General features: G+C 42.1%; 1 protein-coding gene across 1 annotated transcript in view; it reads right to left on the bottom strand.

Annotated features, from left to right (window-relative positions):
* Window positions 1-559: 559 nt before the first annotated feature.
* The window catches only part of LY86 (lymphocyte antigen 86), a 27,892-nt gene continuing 2,050 nt past the window's right edge, over window positions 560-26,401 (bottom strand). Inside the window, exons 2-5 of the mRNA XM_010000919.1 lie at window positions 11,900-11,986; window positions 10,370-10,498; window positions 3,588-3,640; window positions 560-817 (exon numbers count right to left, since the gene is read on the bottom strand). Coding sequence (XP_009999221.1) covers window positions 722-817; window positions 3,588-3,640; window positions 10,370-10,498; window positions 11,900-11,986 — 365 coding nt within the window. The 3' untranslated portion in view covers window positions 560-721. The remainder of the gene's footprint in view (window positions 818-3,587; window positions 3,641-10,369; window positions 10,499-11,899; window positions 11,987-26,401) is intronic.

The raw sequence follows: 26,401 nt of genomic DNA, 5'->3' as shown, positions 1-26,401 counted from the left end.
GCCCCATTTTAATCTTTGGAAGGATCCTTAAATAATGAGGAAAAAAAGAAGAAAAAATACTCTTTCATTATGAATTTATTAAGAAGCAAGAAGAACACATAGGTTATATAAAGAATGATTCACATATCACTTAAAGGGCACTAAAGAACAAAAATTCCAGGCAGATTCCAGAAGATCTGAGTGGTAGCAATCCAGTGACAGGGCATGGATCACTGGGAAAGAAAGGCATGTTTGTCCTATCAGGTCTTTGGTTGTGGTTATAATGAAATCTGTATTAGTGGAGGCTCCAGATAGGCCCCGGGGAAGACTGAAAATGTTGAGTGCTGTAACATCATAATATGACAAGTCGTCTTTAGCCTGTGTTAGAAATGGGTAAGTCCATAATTTACTGCAAAATAAAAATATTCAGGTTCTTGCCTCTTCCTCATGCTATTTTCATCCTAAAATGAGAATGCTGGTATTGGATACTTTTAGTTGCATATATTTACTTGTGTATATTACTTGTATATATTAGAAGCAAAGGTGGGCTACAGTGTACATTTAGAGATAAAATTACCACTAGAGGGTCTAGTGACTTCTTGAAAACAGTGAGTTATAAAGAGCAATAGCATCAGAACTACCTGTGTAGGGACTGTTTTCCTTCAGAATCATTGTAACATGCAAGCAGCTAATTTGGCTTTAATAGCTTTGGTAGTCTGTAGCTTTTCATGAGATTAGTTTGTTAATAATAGTCTAAATAATTTTTCACGGTAAAATCGGCACAAGCAACAAGGGCATGATCTTCATTAGTCAGCTTTGCTGTAATAGTGTAATCTCCCTGTGTGAGACAAACACAAAGCAAAAGATTAGCCCATCAGTAGTATATAACTGCTTCTGTTTCTATGAGGGAGTCCTCCTCCTAAAAACTGAGTAATACATTTCCCATCAAGTTGATCCAAAAACTTTTTGTGTCCGAATGAGATTCAAAACTGGTAAAGGACTTGCCTATATTTTCTGCCAAAATATTCTCATTGGGGATATCAATGCTGACAGCACAAGTTCAAAATTAAACCAGTACAAGAGGAACAAAATGTTTTGATGCATGGAAATGCCTTTCAAATCTGTTTAACTTCCCATTATTCCTATGGGCAAGAATAGTGTGGCCTGTGCTGTTTAGTAATTGGAAGAGGAGGAGGTGCTTGGTTGTCTGGCACTGCTCTTCCTTGGATCTTGTTGTTCAACATGTACATTGTTATTGATATTCATTTTTATAAAAGAGAGCACCTTGAGGGTTGGCTTGTAGAGAGGACTCAATTTGCCATGAATTCCTGTATGATAAAACGAGGTAGTTTAACTTCAAATTGTATTGCTAAACCTATTAATAATTTAGGCTTTAGGGAGAACTTTCATCATTGCAGTGCAAAAAGTCTCAACCTTAAAGAACCTGTGGCTTTAGTGGTCAAAACTGTTCTCTCCAGACACTTGGAGAAGGAGAAGCACTGGGCAGGAGAGGTGACAAGGCCCATTAACAGATTTGGAGGAAGAGATGAACTGGATGTTATTCACTCTAGATTTCTGGCTCTGCAGTGTATCTTTTTTTTTTTTTTTTTTTTTTTCCTGGAGCTTGGAGGGGAGCAAAACCTGGAGTGGGAGAGTTTGGCAGCAGTGACCTCCTGGCCTTGAACCATAGAGAAACCTTGCCCTGCTCAGAACTCTTCTGCTTCTGGAGTAGAAGAAGGTGCAGCTAGAATGACTCAGGCTTCTTGACATTTGCCTTTTACCATGGGATTTCTAAAGCAGTAACTGGCCTGTGTCCTCACAGAGAGGTTCAAGCTCAGTGTAACTTCCAAATTTAGAGAGAGGCCAAATGGCAGTATGCTCATGAGAATACAGCCTTGTTGTAATTGCTGTGCAGTCTGCACAAATGTCCTTTGGGCTGTTCTTTGTAATAAGGAGATGATCACTGCATGGAGTAACTCCTTATTGCAGGCGTGGAAGGATTATTTGCCTGATTGATTAATTAACAAAAAAGGCTTCCTATTCCCTTTCTCACAAGCATGTTAATTCTCCAAAAGCTTAGAGTTTCATAAATGGAAGAGGATTTATAGTAACTCATTTCCATTGCTTGTTGCTGATGAGATTTTTTTTTTTCCTCCTCCAGAATAATTTTTTGCTCATGGGCAAAAAATGTTATTAAAAGGAGGATTGTGAACAGTCATGGAATTTCTGGCTCCAAATTCAGCTAATTTGCTCAGAATTGAAGTTTTACTGGTCTGAGTGTATGCTTCTAGGGCTTATTTTTGCTGTAAAGACCTATAATTCAAATTCTCTAATGCCTGTATGACAGAAGTGTCCTCAGTCTGTTAGTAAAGCTGCTCTTGGAGCAGGAGAGTGACTGATAGGAGCTTAGGTACTCCACTGTAATAAAAAAAGGGCATTGATGGACACAGCATCTCTAGATGTAGCCTTCAAGGAAGCAGGTTGGTAAGGGTGGGATAACAGGCTGTGTAAGGGGGCCCAGCTTAGCTTTCTGTGTGAAAGCCTTGGAAAAATGAAGGGTTTGTTTGCTGCTATCACTGAGGCAAAACTGAGACCTGAGATGGTAGCTGTTACAGAGGCTGGATCCTGTTAAAAGCCAGCTATCCTTGATATCACCTCTACAGGTCTGGGCAAGCCAGGGTCTCTGGGACTCATGTCCTTGTTTTGTATCTCTGTTCTGATCCTGTTTTCTACTTTTGCTGCACCTGGACCAATCCAGTGCTGAGCAGGCCCCCTATCTCATCTTTGAAGCTGTGACATAGGTTTTATCTCTGCTCCTGAAGAACTGAGAGCTCATGCTGTGCTTCTTTGTGTGAGTAAATCTAAGCAGTGTTTTATCACCTGAACTGTGAGACTTCACAGTGGTGGTGACCATGAGCCACATTCTCAACTAGATGCCTTGATGATCCAGATCTGGCCTTCTTCCCTCCAATCTAGTCTCTTGGCGTATGTGGCTAAAGATCCTCTGCTGTCTACTGGTCAAATATAGATTCATGTTGTAACAAGTAGTATGTTTGGCACTTGAGACCTATCTTGCTTTACAATGTGATTTGGTTGACCTTTAAGGATGGAACTTTGCTCTGTGTGGAGAAGGCTGCTTGTAAAGAGCACCAGTATTGGATGACCAGGAAATTCAGAGCAATTCACGGAGTACTGTCTGTTTTCTCACCTTTCTAAGACATTGTTTTCTTATTTTAAGGCTGCATAAGTCCAGGCAAATTGTTCTTGATCCAGTAACTTGTACTTTTGTTTGCAACTTAGGAGACCTCACTAACACCATATATGTGTAGTAGAACACGTACAATTGCATCTGCATGGCTGCATGACTTAGTGCTGGTAGAGGGGATCTGCTATCCTAAGAAAACCTGTCTGTCTCTGGATAATGGTGGTTGTCTAATACCTTCAGCAAAGCCACTTAATATTGGAAAGGGCTGGTCATGCAAACGCTATCAGATCCAGTGTGCCAGCTGGGGGAGCTTGGAATGTGCTGATAGGATTGCTGGCAGTCTTCTGACCATACCTCATCCAGAAAGCCCTTCTGCTTGGAAGCACAGCTGTGACCAGCTTACCTGTGGGATTTCTTTGATTCCCAGTGTGACTGGTCCCTCATAATAGAGATGTTCTGAAAAGCAAAAATGGTGATGGAGGGTTAGGCATATGCAGCACGTAAAGGAAGCAAGCAGCTGGTTGTAGGTGCTTTTTGGTAATAGCACCGTGAACTGTTGCAGTGACAAGAGTTACGGAACAGCAAACTGCTCTGTACAGTCGTGTGACAGCCCTTCTGAGAAATACAAGTTGTGTTCTGCTGTATGGGAAAGGCAGGACAGGGCCTGGGCTCAAGGAGGACCCGGAGTCCCTTTCTCAGTGGAGGAGGGGGTCATGGGTGACCACAGCTGGGTGGGTGTTCCTATGTCAGCCTACATTCTGCAAATGGGGAAATGAAAGGGGAGAGAGGTTTCTAGACACAGGTCCTTAGCATGACATGTTAAACACCTGCAGCTGCAACAGTTGAACTATACTGTTCTGGTAGCTTTAAGAAAAACTCATCTGAGCTGAATGTTTCTCTAGGTGTCGACTTTGCTTGCTGAACATGACCTTAAAGGAATATGTCTGTCTCATTGCTAAGGGAGCATTCACCAAGAAGTTACATGATGTGCTAAAGCCACTACAAGTTGGTGACCCGAACAGAGCCCAGGAGTTCCACCTTCTAATCCTTATCTTCCTAATGGTGAGGCATGCTTGCTCTTTGCTGTTGAAGAAAGGGCAACTTTGGCACTAATGGACAGAATTAGCAAGCTGTTCTGCAGTTCCTCCTACTTTTTCATAGCTTACTGGGCCAAACTGCACAGACTTGACTGAAAATAAAATTTGTAGATGTTTGAGTATTTCAGAAATTCTTGCCCAATTTGTCCTCCACAAGTTGTGGAGAAGTCTAAGAACTGTTTAAGGATTCTCTTTTGTAGGTGTCATGAAATATTCTTTACTTTGACAGTGACAGAAGAGTGTTTAATCATATTTATATGAGTATGTGTTGTCATCTTGATGCTTGTCACTTCTGGAGAGTTGTTTCAGTCCAGCCTTGCTGTGCTGGTTTAAACTGTTTCTTGTGAAAGGTTGGACAAAAGGTTTGTAACATGTTTATGTAGTATGGTCCATCCCATAATGCAGTAGGTGTCTGACTGGGAAAGAATCTGCAGAAAGTCTTCCCCATGCTATGAAATGTTAGTCAGTGCCTTAGAACAAACTTATATTAAGAATTATGAATATAAGATGAACTAGGAAAGAGTTAAGAGAAACCTGGGACATGACCAATGAGGAGTTTGTTAACTATAAAGCCCTGATGATCCTGGAAGCAGGAGAAGATGTGAAACTTCTCAGTGTTGCCCTGTAAAACCTAATACCAAAACAGAGTAAGTATGTTTGGCTTGTCACTCTGAACTGAGTTATGTTGCAGCATTTGTACTGTACTCGCTCCTCTCTGCATCCCTGGCTACTTCACCTGGACACTAAGAAGTCTATTCCTTTTCAAAGAGCAATTGCCATCACTGCTGGCTTCTGTGCATGAAACAGGAGCCCTGGAGTCTGATGCATCTCCTCTGCAGAGAACGATGACTCAAGAGTTTTAAAAGATACAGTACAGCCCACTTCTCTGTTCACAACTTCACTAGAGTCTAAATGGGAGTTAAAGGCACTGCAGACTGCATGACTGGGTGATGAGTGGCTCCCTCGGTACTTGAGCTGCGTGTTGATGTGTGCTAAGCCATGTTGTGAGCTGCCCCCTCAGGGTGGTGTGGGCCATGCAATGGCGTGGTCTGTGTGTCCTTTTGTTCAGCAAAGAGCCTTGTTTGTCTCTCTCTCCTTCAGTCAACTCTGAGCCTAACAAACCTTGGATGGCCCCAGGGAGAGTGGAGAGGAAACCGGGCTGTGCACTGTCCATTTTCACAGGGATGTGGAAACTTCTTTAGGATCATGTGGCTTGTTAGGGTCTCAGGCTGTCAGAAAGCCATCAAAAATGTAAACATACAGATGCAGCATTCAGGCTCTGCAAAGCCTACATTTTAAAATGAAGTAGGAGTCATCAGGCCATAAATTTGCTTCTGAAATGATGGCAATGCTAATCTCTCCTTCAGTGTAGGTAGAAGCTATTTCCCCCTTCCTCCCCCTTTGCTGTGACAAAGTAATGATTACATCAGAGCTAAATGAATCCAGCTTTAAGGCTCTGCCTCAGGCCTCTCTGAGAAGTTTTCTGTAATTTCTGGTAGTTATACCTTTGCTTGGTAATCAATTTAGTCACTGGTATGGGCTGTACGATGTTTTAGGGGTCCTCAAACTGTCGAGCTAGATGTTGTGTGTCCAGTTTGAGGTCCATGTTTACTACTTTGTGCTTTAGCATTGCCCTTATTTAGCTTTTTCTAACCAGGGGTCTGGCAGTGGTTCACAGCTGTGAACCTGTGTGCTGTGGAGCTACTGGTGAGAGTCCAATGGAGGGCCACTGGGATGATCAAGGGATTGAAACACCTCTCCAATGAGGAGAGGCTGAGGGAGCTAAAACCATCAGCCTAGAAAACAAAGATTAGGGGAGAGCACATCAGTGTGTACCAATACCTGAAGGGGGGAGAGGTGCAAAGAAGACAGAGCCAGGCTCTTTCCTATGGTGCCCAGTGATGGCACAAGAGCTGGTGAGAACAAGCTGAAATATGGGAGGTTTCTCCTGGACATTAGAAAAGACTTGTGACCTTCCTTGCTTCAATCATGTGGGTAAAAAGTACCGTGCTGTTTTGAAAGTATGTCCTGATAGGAAAGCAAGGGCACCTTTAATTTTCAGCTAGTTGAGTCCTGAAGGAAATAATATGGATCTGCTGAATTTTATTATTCATACTCACTTTGGACCATGGCAACCACCTCAGTGCCTATGCTGGCTGGATCAGGCTTTTCAAATCTCATTTAGTGTTCCTTTCCCATGAGGATTTCTCCTATAATTCCAGACGTGTAAACATCCTCCAAGGCTTTAAGGACTATAGTTTGTCACAGCATCCTTCATATGCTCACATTTTTCTCCATGTATTCATACATTTTTGCATTCCTCAATTGAAAGAGGATGAACACATCTGCTGCAGCAAATGTAACTGTCACAAACACTGAGCCTAGTTCATTGAAAGAATTCTGTGGGCTTTTTAGAGCGAGCCCAGATGTAGTTGCAAAAAACGTATGAACATTGGGAAAAGCATAAATCACAAATGCATTTTTCCAATTACAAAGTCCCATATGTCTTTATTGGTCTGCTAGTCAGTTATAGTATGTCAAGCCTGCTGTCATCAGTGATGTGCTTTCAGTCGACCTACCATGTTCAGTCTTTTTTCTTAAAGTTCTTACTGAAGGTGACTTCTATAAAGCACCCTGGAAAATGCTTGATATTGTATTAATTGTAGCAGCTTTTCACTATAATTTCTAGCAAAAGTAACTTGTCCTTCTCCCTGTCACTGAGTAGGCCTCTAGCAGCTTCTAGTCTGAGGCAGAGTTTTAAAAAATGTTAGAACTTCCTGAAGATTACTTCAAGTTACTAGTTATCATTTATCATGAAGATGCCTCCCATTTCTGACTAAACACCTATAATGAAATTCTCACTCCTCTTTCTCAGATCTTCCTTGCACTGAAAATCTTTAAACATTCTCACACTCTTGTACTATATAAAGGCCTTGTACATCTGCACCCACCTCTTCCTTTTGCTGTTTTAAATCTTTTTAGAACTTAAATGCTTCGTGTTGGAGCTCTTCTAGGACACGATCTTGCACCCATGCAACTGACACACAACTTCTGTGAGTTTTAGGGATACAGGAATGATCTGAGTAACTGTCAGCTATAGGTGCATAGATGAGTGAGAAAAATATAAATACATATATGTATATAAATACATAGCTGGGTGAGAAACATCCACTCTTTTTACTGGGGAGGAAAAAGTGAGATGAGGGGCTAAGCAAGGCAGCCTAAGGTCTTGCTTTGTGATGTGGCTGCTTTCTCAGAAATGTGAACCTAAACTCTGTGTGATACCCAGTTCTGTAACTTGTTCTCTGCTTCTATTCACAAATACTACTTTAGAAACTTACTGCAATGCCAACAAAAAAGGGGCAATAATGTAAGGAATGGAGACTTGGAGCAAGGGAGGTTTTCTCTATGGTTTGGGAGTGTGCATAAAAATTGTGCAAGTTCTGGGATGGTGCCTTTATCAGTTGGAACTGAAAGAAAACTTGTGAACTTGCAGGGGATGCAACTATCTTGTCAGGAAGTTTTGTTTAAGCCTGCAAGCTGTGGTTGGCACATTGCTAAACATGACCCTGGTAGGTCTTTTTCACCCATTTTAGTGATTACATTAGGAAATCTGTTAAATCTTGCGTAACTATTTGCTTTGAAGGAAATGGGAAATAACCAGCACATTCTACTAAAAAAGAGGAAGAGCTGAGTTCATGTTATGCCACAAAAAATTTAGCAGTTTTTGTTGTTGTTCTTCTGAAATGGACAGCTGCCCACTTCCATGCAACCTTTGAGCTAGCAACTTCACAACAGTCACATAGCTCAAAGAAAAAGTTTTTGGAATCCTATTTAGGAGTCCCAGTGAGCAGTGCTAAATGTGACCTTTGCTTAACTCAAATAGTAAATACTATATTATGGTCCTGATGAACATGAAACCTGCAGCTATTTTCAGTCTCCTGAAGTATTTCCAGTCAGGGCAAAACTGTACCATTATAGGAGAGCAAAGGGAAAAGAAAAAAAAACACAACCCAAACCCACACCACTAAATATCAAAGACTCTGCCACATCTGGCTCTTATAAGTCTCTCTTCCTTTAACTACTGCTCTCCTTGTCCATATGAGTGAGTGGACCAGCAAAGTCTGTAGCAGAGCTAAAGTCTGTCTCCTTTTGGGAAAAGCAGGATCAGACAATTTTTGGTCTACTTTTAGAAGGCAAGCAAATTCTATGTGGAGCTGTATTTAAACTCGGGTCAGGTCTGGCCAGATGTTGGAAGTGTTGCCTATACAAGAGAGGAAAAAAGGACTCTGCATGAAAAGCTTCAGCTGAAAGAACTATCTGCTCCTCTGTACCTTTGCAAGGCTGCATGCATGGCCATTCACAAGGTTGTACTTTCTGCATAAGTATTAGGTCAGATTTATGGTTGTGCTAATATGGTAAATTATGACTGTGCTAAATTACCTCAAACTGGTCTTCAGCTCACTTGTGTCCTAAAACATTGGTTAGAATCAAATGTCAACTAATTATGAAATACCACCTTTTCAGTTTGAACCTTAGTCTGAGAAAGTTCACTTTCGCACTGTGACTTTAATTACTAAATTAAAAGCAAGTACTGAACAAGAGGGTGTGTATTAAAAGGTGTGTAGCAATGATCCTTGCACTAACTTGGGGTTGCTTCTAAGTGAAGATATGTATTATTATTTAAACAACCAGTTATGACTTTATATCATCATGTACTTCAATTAATAGAACCAATCACCTCTCTGTTTAAAGGGCCTGGAAACCTCAGGAGGTTTTGGCTTTGTGGCTTAATGTATGAATAGCATTTTGTGCTCAACTAAGGAGTGATTCCACTTCTCTTTTATGTATTCTCTAAAGATTGTTATTTAGTACTTCATCAGAATTAGTTTTTTTTGAGCAAATCTGTGGGTGTTTTTTTTCCCTTTGTCATTCAATACACAATGAAGAAACCTCTGATTTTAATTGTTTGTCTATCTGGCTTACAGGATTTACACAATTGTTTGCTCATGCAGGTTTTCTCTATTTTGTGATATTTCTATGTTGTATGAAATATCTTACTAATTTTCTAGGGGCTGTCTTAGCAGTGGTGATATGCATGGTCTTTAAACTCATAGCCCTACCACATGAATTATTACAGCATTATCAGGATGAAGATGCAAGTGAATGGAAGGAAAGCAGAGCTGCTGAAACTAACTGGTGCTCTAACAACTTGAAAGTCTGCCACTTCCTTGCAGCTTTACCTGCTTATTTTAAAATCAGCCTAAAGAGATGATCATGATGTAAGAGGGATTTCAAAATAACCATTTAAGATACGACAGCCCAGAGGCATGACCACAGTTCTTCTGGACACAGTAGGGCTAGCCTTGCACTACTTGGCCTGCATCACAACAGCAGGGATCTCGGGGTGCCCAGGCTCACCTGGGACCAAAGATGCCTACTCTCTTCAGACAGCTAATGCCACTGTATATCAACTGGTGCAAATCTTCACCATTTGGCAGTTTGGCATGATCTGAAGTAATCTTACTGCTGCACAGGCACATGTTGAGCCGAAACAAGATTCAAACCATAGATGACATTCAACAGTATCTTGGTCCAAATATTCTTGTTAAAGCAGAAATCCTCAAAGTGAGTTAAGAACTGCTTTTAAGGACATGGAAGTGTTACTTGCTTAATAGTGAAGAACATGTTCAGAACAGCTTGTTTGTTTGCTCAGCCATTTCTTTGACAAAAATAAAGGCCAGTTCTGCAATACTTCTTGCTCACATGACAGCCATGTGGCTATAAATAGGGCTTAGGGACCTCTCTGCTGTTTGGTAGGGTCACGTTACCACAGTTATTTTTTATGGACTTAAAATTCCATGTCCATGTGATATTCTGTAATTCAAAGAAAAGCAAGCAAACAGGTTAGGGGAAAAAGCAGGCTCTGAAGTGAAAACATCTCTGCCCTACTGTGTTTCTGTCATCCATTAACACGCTGTTGAAGTAAACAGAACATTACGATGTATTGGTGTGTTCAACAGCACAGTGGGTGTGTCCTGCTTGGAGTATTCAGTAGCCATGAAACATGGGGTGCTACCTAACTTACCTCCTTTCTTCTTTCCACAAAAAATAAGCTTAGAATGACCCGGCTCACAAAGTGTGTCTGAGTAGCTCAGGACGGTCTTTCCATTCATGATTAGGTCAAGCTTGACACGCAGTTCCTTGATGTTCTCTCCTACACACAAAGCAGGAGAGCTCAGAGATAGTGCAAAGATAAATAGGTTTATTAATTTATTTTTAAAGATATGCAATCTTTTCCTCTGGTGTTTAAGCCATTGCATGCTTTTTCTTCATGGATAACTCCTGATATACAGAAATCCATGCTTCAAGAGCAGGTGTCTAAGTTCCTTGAGGTATAGAACAGAGGACTTTAACAGCATGTATTTTGATTGTTAAACTATGTTCGTTTCCACTCTCTGACACTAAGGCCAGCTAGTTTAAGTGAAGCTTGTGTCCATGTACCAAAGCTGTTTCTTCCCTTGTGTCCCTAGTAGAGGGACCACAGCAGGCCTGTACCTTTTGCCTGGGAAAACAGTAGCTGGCCTAAGCCAGACATGTGCCAGAGACCAGTCTGGCAGCCTTAGGAGGCTGCCTTCTTGTGCCTAGCTTGCTAACGTACAGCCAGTGAGGCTACTGGATTTAGAGGCAGGCCCTGTACTCAGAGTTGTTGAAAAAATATTTGCAAATGCCTATAATTTGATTTTGGGGGTTTGTTTAAAGGCAAAAGGGCAGCATGTATCACGAGAGGGACACCTTTCGCATGGAAGCAAGCGTTCCCCGGGCACTTGGCACACAAACTTATTTTCATCACCAGGAGCATACAGTAGCACTCTCATACTTAAACCCTGGTAGTAGAGGTTATAGGTGAGCCAATGAGGCTGTCAGAAGGGGGCTTCCTTGTACAAACATCACAAGTCAAACTATGGCTAATATTAACTTGAGCACTCAGCCTGTTAGTGCAAATGCAATTCTGTTTTTGACCTTTCATTCATTGCTGATCAGTCAAGTGCTGGAGGGTATAATTTCAGTTAGCACAGGTGGTGAGCTGTTGGCATGACTGCTAGCTAGCATGGCATGACTCAGGCTAGCACTCCTGCAGTGCTCTGGATCCCCAGCATGCTTCTTTGCATGTCCAAGCACTGCAGAGAGGTGCCCCCACCTTACTCCATGGGACTCCCTTAATTCAGTCTCCCATCTGCAAGGGCTGATCACCTTGGTGATTTGGTAAGCACTGCTGGTGCTGACACAAGAGTGGGATTGCTGTAGCTGTCTCATTCAACAAGAGTCTCCTCAGAAGAGTTAGCTGTGAAAACAACCTCTAGAACCCCTTGGCTATCCATATGTACAAATGAAAAGCAGGAGAGGAACAGGGGCTGGGGGCTGATATGACCTGCTTAGGGTGACACACATACTCTGAGACACAGCTGATAAGAGAACTGATGTTTCTGTAGCCTGTGCAGGTTTTGAAATTTCTCAGCCCATTCGTATTTTATAGGAGGCTGTCACCCTTGCTTACTTTTCAATACTCACACACGGATTACCTGTTTGTGGTGTGAGAAAACAGCAGTTCACTTACTTAAGACCATTGCAGCTCTGACGTTAAAGGTTTGGCTTGCAATTTCGGAGCAACGGTCAATGCTGAAAGCAAAATCTTGCTTGGGATCTATTTGGAGACAAAAAGGGTAACAAGTTGCATTTTTAATGAGATACTGATTGTATAGAAGAAAACAATAAAATATAGAGGAATTATTAAAACAACAGATTACATATTCCTTAGAAATTCTGCATGATGTGCTCAGAGTTCCCCTACTTTGTGTTTAATAGTTGCTTCTTGCCATTTCAATCTGAAGCACGTTCAGATGATGGCCTATGTGTGGCTAAAACCTACTGTGTGGGAAAATGAGCCAAGTTCAGGAAAAACAAGTTCCCCACAGTGATGGGTAGTTAATAATCATTCAACAGTGAAGTCTTTGCACAGCTGCTCTTCCAAGGCTCTGTGCATTGTCATTCCTTCCTCAGCACTGATGAGCAATTGGCTATGAAGATGATCTTTAATTCATTTGTATCACAAGATGGCTTGGTGAGGCTGGTTGGCAATCTGAATTCTGAAGTGGGATGAAAAGTCCAAAAATGAAGATAAAATTGTGTAACTGAGATTATGCAGTGTTTGGTGCTGGATCCACCATCATGTGCTATCTCTAACCCAGGAAATATATTTCTCTCTCTCTGGGAGAGTTTAGCAGAGCTGAGGATAAAGGGAGCCCTACAGCTGATGACTGTCATGAATGTGGCTTTTACCAGCTCCCACAGTGTCTGTTTCTCTTCATGAAGCTCCAAAACTCCTGTACAAAAGCAACTGTTTTCCCCCCACTTCCACCTTCTGCCTTGCTAGCCTCCATGAGACTGTGCTATGCCTGAAGCCTTGCCAATGTGTCACTCCCTGGTGACAGCCGGCAGCAACAACTGACAGCTCAGCTGCTGCAACCAGCAACACGTGCAGGTATTTTCCAGAGCTGTGTTTGAGGCTCAAGACTTGGCCAGTTTGGCAGCATATCATCTTGAGCCTCAAGTATTTTTGTAGGCATGGCTTTGTCCCTCATGGTGGCTTTCCAGCCAGTTTATGCATCTAACTTTCTTCTCTGTGGAAACCAGAGAAGTAATTGCAACACACACAGAAGCAGATGTAGACTCCCTGGTTTACACAGAGCTGATGGTGACCTAAGAATTAAATTCTGTTTCACAGTTATTGTTTCTTGAGGTATTATTATCACTGAATTGAAAATAACAAATTTATCCTCTCATGCTGTGGTGAAACTTAAATCATGAGTGTTCTTTGTGAGGCCGAGCTAGCATTTCTGGAGTCTGGCCCTATTTTTGCAGCAGTACCCCACTGCTGTAGCAGCTGGCAGGGAGCAAGCCTGGATGACCAAAGCCTAATTGCTTGGAGGGGAGCATGACTTGAATGAAAGTGCCAGGAGGAGCTGGGGCTCTGACAAAGCCGGACTTTGCAGCACATGGATTCTCAGTGTGGTCCAAAAGGAGCTCCCAAGTTCTAAGATCTGATAAATAAAAATAACTGTTTAAAGGAGAAAGATAAAAGTCACTGGTATTTCCTACAGTTCTCTGTCTCTCTGCTGGATTTTGTCCTCCACACTACTCAATCAGTCTCTGCAGCTGCATTATCTGCTTGGGACAAAACTTGGAGTCTGAAGTTGTTTATCACCTACTCGAGTGTGACAAGAGTCAGAAGGTTGTTTTTCCTCCCTTTCCATATTCCTCTTGGTCCTTGCTTTGTTATTGCAGCTTCAGAAACTGTTTCATTGGGGTAGGAGAGCAGTTTCCTGCTCCAGCTGGAAAGCATGTCAAACTTCTCTTTTCTCTAGGACCGTTATGCCTGTTTCCCTTCTGGTCTGTACCACCTCTCAGGGCTTAGTTTCCGTTTTCCTCTGGACTGCAAGAGCCCTTCTGGGTTTTGCGTGGTGAGACAAAGTTGAGGAAACAGCTGTGCAGATTCAGAGCAACTTTGGCGTTGATGCCTACAAACAGTGCTGGTTGTCAGATGACTAAAATTGTCAGCTCTGTAATTCCCAGAGGGAGCTGTTCCAGCACTGCAACATACAGGATGCTCTTTTTTTTTTTTTTTTTTTTTTTTTCTAAGAGGCTAGGCTGTGTGTTGGTCAACAAACTTCTAGCCCTAACCCTATTATTTAATCTAAGGTCAAACTTTCTCATCAGTGACCCTTTGGCTGCAAAGGGGATGTTCATGAAGCTAAGCTTCTTAGAATGAACCTGATTTCAGGGTTGTTTTAGTTATGATGTCTCATGCCTGCTTTATTTATTTATTTATTTTCTATGGATTGAGCTCCTTTGACGGGTGACATGGTATGTTGTAGCCATGGATGTCTTCTACTGGACCGCTAGTGATGCAGCGTAGGACTCTGGTGTATCCAGAGAACTGTTGACTGGTTCTCTAGAGAAGAAAAAGCATGGGACCACTCACATGAGAAATTCCAGCAAAATTTGTTAATTAGAGCGCTTGGATTTTGTGGTGTTGCTCTATTGCTGAGAAATGAAAACTGGCAAAAGAAACCTCAATTTTCTGACCATCTTTCTGTGGAAATTCAGGCTGTGACTTTACAATGCAATGTCTTAGATGCTGCGGTGCACATGGTGCCCTCCTGCTGAAATGACTTGAAGGGATGGCTGTGTTGCTAAAGCTATGGTGTCAAGGAGTCTGGATTCCAAAACATGTAGGCAGAAAGGTTTCTGCAAAAAGGCAATTGAAATAAAATAGTGGGTTTAAATTATTTGATAAATGAAGATGTCTGTAAATTAAGCTGTGCACTCTGAACTAATGTATGGTGCCCTACCCTTCTTTAAATGCTGAGGAGTCCCTCGTGTGGCAAAGGCAACTTGAGTTACCATTTTTGTGTTTCATCTTGGATGCACAACTGTGAGTCACTGTGTCTCTTACGGAAGTTTAATACTTATTCTTCCTTGTTTGCCTCTATCTGAAGTGAGCTGCTTAGACTGAAAAAAATACATATTATGTCTTTCACATGTGAAGAGCAATAACGTTTACCATTAAATCTCTAAAATACGTGGGGCTGCCCTTCAGCCTTCCACTTCCCTGAAACATTTCATAGTGCACAGTACTGTATGTTCCCAGACTTCCCTCCACCCACTCCTTTCAATCTGCTCCCTCTTCCATAATTAAAACTAGTGTCTCTAGACTAGAAACTAGAGTTTCTAGAGTAGAAACTCTTGAACTGCTTGCAGGGTTTTGCTTTTCTAGTACAGCTTTGATATAACAGCAATGCTTAAAACGTTGCTGGAAATTTTGCAAACGTGTTAAGGTTTATCAGTAAAAATCCTGCTTATTGGGGGAAAGAGGGGTTTTTTTCTGTCCCTGTGAGAAGGCCTTGGGCTGCAATATACTTGCAGCTAGCATGAAGGTGCCTGGTAGCAGGATTTTGACTGAAGTATCTCTCTAGACAGTTCTAAATCTTTCAGGCAACTACTTGGGGAGAGTCAGGTCTTTAGCTCTTTTAAACAATCAATGCACTGTAAGGTCTCTTAGACCTGTTACTTGAACTTGATGCTGGGGCTAATGCTGAGCTCACTACTGTATCCAATACTGAATGGATGGCTCTCACTGAAGATTGGCTTCTGTAGCACAATCCTGCTTTGTGAGAGGTAAATTTGGGATGTACCTGGCATCTTGCTACTGCTCATATGTTACCTGGCAGAGTGCCAGCTGACCGCCTGCATTCCACCTTCCATTTCACTCAAGTACTCTAGTGGAGATGTATCACTATATTGGCTTGGGATGTAGTTTTCCTTGCTTATGGTCTGTAGTGCATAGTACAACCTAGAAGCTCAGAGGAGTTCCTCAACTTTTCTTTCTACAGTTTCTTTTCCTGCTCTTCTTCTTGGCAGAAGGTTCATAGGTAAACTACCTCAGACATATTTACAGTCATGTATCTGTGTGACCATCCTGCCTGTAAGACTTATACCTTTGATGGAGATTATTACTCCAGGAAGAGGGACAACAGATGGGGGGACACTCTCTTGTCTCAGTTACTGGAGTTTTGGGGCCACCAGCTCACACTCCTACTGAACATGGGTGTAGTCCAAGTCACAGGGCTGTGAGCTGGAGCTGCTCTTATGCCCCATGTGTCTGCTCAGCCTCCTGTATTCTGGGGGGGGTGTGTGATCTCCATCAGGAAGATGAAGCAGACAGCTGGAATTGATAATGTGGTAGCCTGCTGTGGCTATGTCCCTCAGAACCTGAGCTGCTAGATGACTAACAAGGCATTTCAGAAACTGCATGGTCAGATGGCAAGCACCTGTTACAGGAATTTTTCTGGGCTGGTATACAACAGCCTCTGTCTTTTATTCTCTCTCTCTCTTCCCCCGTCTTGTTAGCTATCCTCTACTGGCTCTACTCTCATCTGAATCTGCCCTAAAATTACATTGTTTCCATATAAGCATGGAAATCAGTGGTACATGTGAATAGAAGCAAAAAGCAGGCAAGCTTTGCATGTAAGAGTCCACATCTGTAAGTCTTGCAGTGATGTCAAGACTATCCAAATTGGTAAGCCTTGGGTGTTTCAAAATAATACTTTTTTAGGAGCAGACAGGCCACATAATTGAATGGAATAACATTGCTGCACTTGGCTAGGGTCATACAAGGACAGACTGGTGCTAGAGGAGCTGGTAATTAGCACAAGGAAGAAACATATTTAGTAATTACCCAACACTCCTCACCTTCGAAGCTCTTAATAAAATTACATAATTAGTCCTTATAACATTCAAGGTGATGAAAGGAGAGAGAAAGAATGAGGAGCTGTTTGGGATCTCAGACTTTATGTGTTCACTCAACATTTTCTCTCTAATGTCTATTTAAACGAATTAACCTGAATGCTCAAGGTTATATTTGACACTGGAATCTGCTTAAAAAGTACTGAGGAAGAAGCATCAGCTGAATTAGCTCCAGTTGTGCATCTAGATTTCCCTGAGCACCTTCAGTTTAATGAGCTTCTTTCTGGGCCTGCCTTCTCTGCATGCTATTGCCACGTCCAGACATGGCTGGGAGAAGCAGAGTGACCCTCTTTTCCAAAGAGAGCAGAGTGAATTATGAGACTCAGGTTGGCTGTGGATAGTTTACCAGGAAGATGTTTCATCCCAAGATGCTCACCTCAGGTATGACCACCTTTGGGCTTCTGCCTCATCTGGACAGTCACTGTAGCTTTCATTGCAGAAGTCATGGTATATTTTATCTCCTGTACCTTTATAGCTTGCCTAGGCAACATGGAGGTGAAGGAATAGGGAAAATTTAATTCAAGTATTCCTAACATCCTAGGGCTACAGACTGTGGGAATCCCCCTTTGCAGATAGATCTATCATCTTCTAGTGTCTGAGGTTTGCTTAAATCTGAAGCTCTTAGAGATGGATGGTGGTGGAAATAACAGTGGCCTTTATGATAAAATTTAGGTGGCTGCAGAGGGAAGCATGAAGATTGGGTCTCAATATAATCTATAAGCTAAAAGAAATGCCAGAACACTAGCAAGAGAAACTTGAAATATGATTAAGAAAAAAAATATGTTCATGCAATATTTAAATTGTTTCCACTCCTCTCTCAAGCCTCCTGAACACTGGTAATGCAAAGAGCAACTATATACAGTTTAGTTCGATTAAGACACAGGCATTACTGACCTGTGTTGATGGCCCTAGTTTTGGAGCAAGGCTATTCCAGTGTCTTACAAAATTAGTTTAAATAAAGGATGAAGGCTTTATTCTTCATACTATTCTTATTCTCTTGCTATTTCAAATAAAACTCATTGCTGAGTATAACTGATGTCCAAATTTACAAATACTCAGAAATACTAACTCAGAAGGCTGGTAGCTTCTCCAGACCTGTTGCTGGGGCACTGACTGCAATAGTAGCAGCAGTTGGGGTGTGAGGAACAGGTGCAGGATAGATGACTCAGCCCGTGAGCACAGGGCTTGAAGTGTGGCAGGCGGAGAAGAAAGGAAGAGATTTGCCTGGTACCAAGCTCAGGTCACCCAGCTGCCACCCATGGCCATGGAGCTGGTGGTGGCCTGGGTGAGGAGCTGTGTGGTGTGATGAGCTGGGGGGAAGCCCCTGTAAAGACAGCAGGTGTGAGGGGCTCTCTGCAGCTGAGAGGGCTGTGTCTGGAGAGAGGGGAGTCACCAGCATGCATAAAGCATCCTTTCCAAAGAATTGACCTGAATCTTCCTGCCTATCACACCTTTCTTGACTGCAGGCTTGTTAGAGCTGCTTGCCAGGGCCTGAGGGGAGGCCCAGGGTCTGAATGTTCATGGAGACTTCCCTTCCTTTTGCCATTGGTGGTCTATGATAAAGGAGGGTTCTGTGCTTCATGTGGTATGACAAGGCTTTGTCTAAGCCTGTTTGAGAAGACAGCTGAAAGATACTGGTTTTGAGAGACACAAACACAGATCTGTGTATGCTATTTGATAATCCTGATTTGTCCTAGTTAGCTTGAGAGAGAAAGGGAGGCAGGGCATGCTTCAACTACAGCAGTGTAACAAGAAAATGCTGCATTAATTTGGGCCCAGCAGGGAATGTATTAGTGAGAAAAAGTCTTTGTTCTTGTGTTCTGTTGGTAAGAAAATACCATGCACTGCGTGAGTAAGATGCATACAGTAACTGTCTGTATGCCTAATTGCATCTGTCTCTTCTCTCTTCCTGGTTTTTTAAATCATTCTTTATACTGCTCTACTTGAGATGGAGATCTCTGGACATCAATGCTTGCCAGGAAGCCTGGGGATTCACAACAGACTTGCAGACTTGTGTCAGAAATAGAACCAAGCATTACTAGAAACTGCCCTGCTGTTAGACGCATGCCATGCTTTGGGATAGCAGGCTTTACCACTGATTATACAGAACAGTAATCAGCAGCATATAAATGGGCTAAATGTTCCCATTTTCCCAGGATGGGTTGCAATCCACCACAGGAGTGTGGCAGTAAGCTGTAATTGGAATAGCATGCTCCCTCTGCTGAGGAGACAAGCTGGGTTCCCGCCTGCCCAGTCACTGCTGGATGATTTGACAGGAACCATCCATCTTCAGGTGAAGAGAAAACTGATGCATTGAATTAATTTGTGGTAGCTTTCAAGATCCTAGCTTTTGGCAACTGAAAGCTCTCCTGAATCTGAAAGAAGCATCTGTAACGGATCAGAGGTTTTGGATTTGGTACGTAAAGGATGTGTAGAGGGTATTTAGGTATTTTGCTGCTGGTGGCCAGTGTTCCTGCCTAGTTTTAGGTTGCCATAAGGCTCCTTGAAGCTGGTGCAGTGGCACCAACACACAATAATGCTGAAGTCCTTTTTTTTTCATATTTTCTGAGGTGTTAATTTTTCTTAGATTATTTTTGCTGATGGATGTTAAATGGCTGCAAGAGCCTGATCTCCTGCCTCTTTTCCTTGGTAAACTGTAAGCATTGTAAGGTCCAGAACTGTTTTGAGGCCTCGATGACAGGTCTAGATGAGATGGTGTGGCAACATCAAGAAAGTGTAGCAATCCTTCACAGACTGACACAGAAAGCTTTACACTGCAGCACTTAAGAGATGCTGTACTTTGTTCTGTGATGGAGTAAACATGCCTTTTGATAACTTATACTTATTTAATACAGGAAACTAATCTTAAACTTTCATCACACTGTTAACATAGCTGTGACTCACCTGTTTAGTATATTTTTAGTATACTTGAGTCTCAATGGAGTTACTGTAATATACAATAGCAAATGACAGTTGTGCCTTGCCCACAGTACTTCCTGACTATAATGCAATATTCAGTTTTCTAGGTATGTCTTTCCTATTTGTTTCCAAAAGGGAAAAGAATGAAGAACTGGTTGAAAGGAAGAAGTCAGAGAGTTGTAGTCAATGGGACAGAATCTAGTTGGAGGTGTGTGACTAGTGGAGTCCCTCAGGGGTCAGTACTGGGACCGGTGTTGTTCAACATCTTCATCAACGACCTGGATGAGGGTATAGAATGTACCCTCAGCAAGTTTGCTGATGACACTAAGCTGGGAGGAGTGGCTGACACACCAGAAGGCTGTGCTGCCATTCAGAGAGACTTAGGCTGGAGAGTTGGACGGGGAGAAACCTGATGAAGTTCAACAAGGGGAAGTGTAGAGTTTTGCATTTGGGGAAGAAAAACACCATGTACCAGTACAGTTTGGGGGCTGACCTGCTGGAGAGCAGTGTAGGAGAAAGGGACCTGGGGGTCCTGGTAGACAGGAGGATGACCATGAGCCAGCAATGTGCTCTTGTGGCCAAGAAGGCCAATGGCATGCCCAGTTCTGGGCCCTTCAGTTCGAGAAGGACAGGGAACTGCTTGAAAGAGTCCAGCGCAGAGCTACTAAGATGATGAAGGGAGTGGAACATCTCCCTTCTGAGGAAAGGCTGAGGGAGCTGGGTCTCTTGAGCTTGGAGAAAAGGAGACTGAGGGGTGTGACCTCATCAATGTTTACAAATATGTAAAGGGTGAGTGTCAGGAAGATGGAATTAAGCTTTTTTTCAGTGATGACCAGTGATAGGACAAGGGGTAATGGGTTCAAATTGGAGCGTAGGAGGTTCAGGGTGAATATCGGAATTTATTTTTTTTTACTGTGAGAGTGACAGAGCACTGGGACAGGCTGCCCAGGGAGGTTGTGGAGTCTCCTTCTCTGGAGACATTCAAAACCCACCTGGATGCGTTCCTGTGTGATGTGCTCTGGGTGACCCTGCTCTGGCAGGGGGGTTGAACTAGATGGTCTTTCAAGGTCCCTTCCAACCCCTAGGATTCTATGAATTTTCCTATGGCTTGCTTTGCAGGCTGCTACCCCTCATGCTTGCAATTCCTTAATGACTCACTGGCTACAACAACCAAACACGTGGCAAAAGTCGACAGGTGGAACAACGTGTCTACTAGTTTAGATTTAGCAGTTGGAGATATGCTGTCACACAAACAATCCTTTTGCAGCCCGTGATGCAGGAACTTCAGTGATTTGGTGAAGAAACGGACACCATGAGAAGACTTCTGAGAACTAAATTAGATGGAAAAATTTAAAGCACGGTGGTAAAAGTGCAACTGAGGTTAATTCTCTCCTCTGCTAGTCTCAGTGAAGGCATTAATATTGATTTTGCTAAATGGTTCAAAGTCTAGATGCTGAATCTAATGTTTTTGCCAGAGTACCTGGAAAGTATGAAATTGTCTCCTGCTCCTCCTTACCATTTACATTTTAAAACTTACTAAATACTCTGCCCTCTCTGAAAGAAAAGGTAAAATTAGATCAGAACCACCTTAAGAGGTCACATATGAAGCGGAAGTTTTAATCTTCTCTAATGAGGTGAAGAATGAAACAGATACAAGGTAGTTTTAATTAACAGAAGGATCAAAACTTAAAAAGATTTGCATGTGCACTCATATCTGTGCTACCTTGATGACAGCTTCAGTTTTTTAGGATCTGGTGCCAGAAATATGCACGTCAACATCTGGCCTTCCCCCTGGAATAAGTAAGCTGTACCAGATGAGCATAGCAGCAAGGCTGTGACACTAAGATGGCTTGGACAGAGCAAACAAATAAAAAAATGTTTTCAAGTTAAATTCTCAAGGTCTTTGATTGTTTGCCTATTAGTGATCTATGCAACAAAAGATCAGAGGGGAGTTGGTGTTGTTTGACTTTAAATAATTTAGAAGCAGAAGCAATTTCTGGAGATTGCTTAAGGGAAATAAATAACTCCAAGAGAAGCATCTGGCTCAATCTGTCTGCCAAAAAAACCCCCAAAGAATAATGGAAAAAGAACCTTCTTTACCAAGTGTCTAGGAGAACATTTGCCCTGAAGATGCATGAAGTGAGAATTTTTTTTACAGACATTTTTGTGAGTTGAAGAGTTGGACTAGGTTAGATTGTCAGATTGTTAATGGTGTGGGCTTCAACAAGACCAAGCGTTGGGTCCTGCACTTGGGCCACAACAACCCCAGGCAATGCTCCAGGCTTGAGGAAGTGTGGCTGGAAGGTGTCTGGCAGAAAAGGATCTGGGGGTTCTTATTGACAAGCGGCTGAATATGAGCCAGCAGTGTGCCCAGGTGGCCAAGAAAGCCAATGGCATCCTGGCTTGTATTAGAAATAGTGTGACCAGCAGAAGCAGAGAGGTGATTGTCCCCCTGTACCCAGCACTGGTGAGGCCACACCTGGAGTGTTGTGTCCAGTTTTGGGCACCTCAATTCAAGAGAGATATCGAGGTGCTGGAGTGAGTACAGAGGAGGGCAAAAAATCTGGTGAAGGGCCTAGAGAATACATTTTATGAAGAACACTTGAAGGAGCTGGGAATGTTTAGTTGGAGAAAGAGGAGGCTGAGGGGAGACTTCATCAGTCTCTACAACTACCTGAAAGGTCATTGTATAGAGGCTGGTGCTGGTCTCTTCTCACAGGTAATTAGCGACAGAACAAGAGGGAATGGCTTCAAGCTGCAACAGGGGAGGTTTAGACTGGACATTAGGAAAAATGTTTTCACAGAAAGAGTGGTTAGACACTGGAATAGGCTGCCCAGGGAGGTGGTTGAGTCACGATCTCTAGATGTGTTGAAGGGTCGTTTGGATGTGGTGTTGGTGGATATGGTTTAGGGGAGAACTTTGTAGAGTGGGGATGATGGTTGGACTTGGTGATTCCCAAGGGTCCTTTCCAACCTGAATAGTTTCATGATTCTGTGATTCGTTAGCTAAAGGATGTAAGTGTGTGGGTAGGGAGGAAAAAAGACTAGTAACATTGGTTGACAAAGAAAACAAAGTAATGTGCTGTAAAATTGGTGCTACAAAGTTTACAACTTAGTATTGGTGATTGAGCAGGGATGGATGTTAACAGGTCTGTTGTTTTTTTTTAAAGGAAAAAGAGGATTTTAACAGAAATAGTATAATTGATCTCTCAGTATGTAAGAGAATGAAAATATGACAGGCTGAGTCCACGAGGGGGACCCTAGGCTGAAGCAACTTGGCAGTGACAGACAAATAATCAGAAAATTGTAATCCAGCCAGTTTATCGGTCTCTACTTTTGCTTGTCTGTCTGTTTTTTAAGCATTAAAAAGTTCCCTCAAAGCAGAATAGGAGGGTGTCTATATTGTGCTATCTGAACACAGCATGTTCTCCACAGGAATAACCCTGTTGACTTCAAGAAGCCATTTTAGGGACATAAAAATCTGAGCTTGCAAGTTTCAAGAACAGCAATACAAATGGGAGTTTTTCTATTAAAAGCAATCCTGTGCAACCTTGTATTGAGGTGGGCAGTGTTGTCCTCTCCTACTGTACCAACGTAGGGCAGGAAAAAGCTTTATAGAAATGACCCTGCATAAAGTGTGACATACAGTTATACAAACAGTCATGGAGCTTAGTGGACACAAATTCAGTCTGACTTTGCTCTGTTTAGGAAGAGTCATTGGCATGTAAAAATAATTCTCTAGGTGACCATAGGGCCCTGCTGCTTTGTCTAGAAGAAGACATTAAACCCAAATCTTTATACTTATCTCTAAATATGTTTTATTATTTTAAATCTGTAGATATGCAGATAAAAAACTTGTAAAGAAGGCAGCAACCAGTTTCACATTTAGGTTCAGGAGGTTGAAATAAATACTGATTGCACCGTCTCCTGAAACTTCAGCTAATGGCTATTAACCTTGTTTCAGATGATTAAAAAAGTAGGAAAACAAAATCAAACATTAATTTGGAAATGTTTGTCTGTGATAGTAAAAAAAATAAATCCCATGTGGTCTGAACAGTGTTTTATAAAGCCTAGGGAATCTCTCAAGATGTCATCTTCAAATACTACTACTTTGCCTCTTCTGAAAATCTCCCTGATATTCTCTATTATTTATTCTTCTGCACAGAAAACAAAGTTCTTAATGGCTGATGCTCTTCAGACCCTTTCTAAGAACCTTCTGCCTTACCAGTAGCCTTTTCTTCACTGTCATAAAATCTACAGCTTCAGGCAGCAGGCACCTCTGAAATCTCCCGTGTTCTAACCTAAACATGGAGCTTTATTAATCACTGAACATACTGCTCTGCGTTTGCTGGTTGAAACAAACCCAGGCATTCTACATTTCCTATTTGTTGTTGCAGGCCTAACTAATATTTCAAGAAAGAGCTGTAAAAATAATCAGAAAATGTTTTTGATGTGTCTGCGGCAGCAGTCACCTGCTTTACCCTATGGAAAGGGTCCCATTTGAACATTATGTTGTAAGACTGTTTTTGTGGCTAATTAAGACAATTAGGCTTACATGAATGGTCTGGAAGCAGGTGCTGGTAGACGTGGTGAAGAGTTATATTTTGTAGTCTTTCACTCCATTGCACTTTGAGTTGGGTGACTGACACTCAAGTAACACTGGAATCTGCTTGGGGCGCTTCACTACCATTGCCTTCCCACCTTTCCCTTCCCAGGCAATTGCCTTTTAAAATGTAGCTAGAAACATCAAAAGCATTATTACTGTAAAAATCAGTGTGAAATTAAAAGGGATAGGAATCAGCCATTTGTGTAGCAGGTTCTTTTCATGTCTCTGCAAAGATTTGCCAATTACAGTTCTCTTTTCTCCGTCAGAGTTGTTAACCTGTGCTGCTTTTATCTTGGGATCCCTGCCCAGGTTTCTAGTGATTTGTGGTCAGTTGAGATCTTCCTTCATTTCTGTCACTTGTTCCTGGGAGGAAGACTGGCACTGATAGGAAAAGTCTTGCTATTTTTAAACTGTCTCGGTGTTATGTCTCCTGCGGTTATACAGAGGAGGCAGTCTACTGTCTGTTTACTTTCATACCACCCATCTCTCAGCCTGAGTTTCTTGCTATGGCCCTGCTGCTGAGGATTTTTGTCTGATTTCTTTTAAAAGACTTTTTTTACAAGTGCATGGTATTGATCAATAGGGTCTTGTCCAGCCCTTTCTTTTGATGTATCCTTGGAGGTCCTGGATACGGAACGTTTAGCCTGATGTGTCTGGGTGGGAACGGGGATCTCTTTTAGAGGATCCAGAGCATGAAGTGAGGCTGGGGGCTTGCTGCATGCTTATATCTTACCCATTATAGGGACAGGATGCAGCCAGAGTAAGTGCTTGCAACAGGAAATTTGGACTTGTTCCTGGGTACTTGTTATTGCTATGCTTCTCTTTCTTCAGTTAGCCACATAAGCTTCTCTGCTACATTTATGACAGTTGTATTAGCTCATATTTTTTGCTTTAGTCAGATTTTTACTGCATAGAAGGTAAACTGTGGAGTAAAAATGAACACTTAGCTCCTTTTTAAATGCTGAGACTGAACTCTGTTAAGAGGGCATTCAGCTCCAGAAATAAAGTTGCAAAGTACTTGGCTAAAATTCTCTCAACTTTCTTAAATTTTGCTTGATTCAACTCTTCACTGATATCATACTAGAGTATATAGTAGGAACAATAGCAGAGAAATCCTGACCCTCTTGAAGCCAACAGGGAATCCTTTACCAAATATTTTGTACTGGATACCTTACTGTGACCAATGAATCCTAAAAATATAGAATCATAGAATGGTTTGGGTTGGAAGGGACCTTAAACATAATCCAGTTCCAACCATTTGGCATCGTCAATGGAGCAGGAAATACCATGGGGATTTCTCAGTCTGGAGGCACATGCAGGGCAGCCTTCTCCTGAAATAGCTAAAGAGTATGGGCAGTTGCCTAACAGTAACTCTGAGCTTGGTAACAGTACAAAGTTATCATGAGACTGTTTGTTGGGAAAGAGTTGATCAATAGGGTCTTGTCCAGCCCTTTCTTTTGATGTATCCTTGGAGGTCCTGGATACGGAACGTTTAGCCTGATGTGTCTGGGTGGGAACGGGGATCTCTTTTAGAGGATCCAGAGCATGAAGTGAGGCTGGGGGCTTGCTGCATGCTTATATCTTACCCATTATAGGGACAGGATGCAGCCAGAGTAAGTGCTTGCAACAGGAAATTTGGACTTGTTCCTGGGTACTTGTTATTGCTATGCTTCTCTTTCTTCAGTTAGCCACATAAGCTTCTCTGCTACATTTATGACAGTTGTATTAGCTCATATTTTTTGCTTTAGTCAGATTTTTACTGCATAGAAGGTAAACTGTGGAGTAAAAATGAACACTTAGCTCCTTTTTAAATGCTGAGACTGAACTCTGTTAAGAGGGCATTCAGCTCCAGAAATAAAGTTGCAAAGTACTTGGCTAAAATTCTCTCAACTTTCTTAAATTTTGCTTGATTCAACTCTTCACTGATATCATACTAGAGTATATAGTAGGAACAATAGCAGAGAAATCCTGACCCTCTTGAAGCCAACAGGGAATCCTTTACCAAATATTTTGTACTGGATACCTTACTGTGACCAATGAATCCTAAAAATATAGAATCATAGAATGGTTTGGGTTGGAAGGGACCTTAAACATAATCCAGTTCCAACCATTTGGCATCGTCAATGGAGCAGGAAATACCATGGGGATTTCTCAGTCTGGAGGCACATGCAGGGCAGCCTTCTCCTGAAATAGCTAAAGAGTATGGGCAGTTGCCTAACAGTAACTCTG

This window comes from Chaetura pelagica, unplaced genomic scaffold, assembly GCF_000747805.2.
Source record: "Chaetura pelagica isolate M959 unplaced genomic scaffold, ChaPel_1.0 scaffold104, whole genome shotgun sequence".
NCBI classification, from domain to species: domain Eukaryota; kingdom Metazoa; phylum Chordata; class Aves; order Apodiformes; family Apodidae; genus Chaetura; species Chaetura pelagica.
The sequence above is the reverse complement of the archived record's forward strand: the minus strand, read 5'-3'. Positions and strand labels throughout refer to the sequence as shown.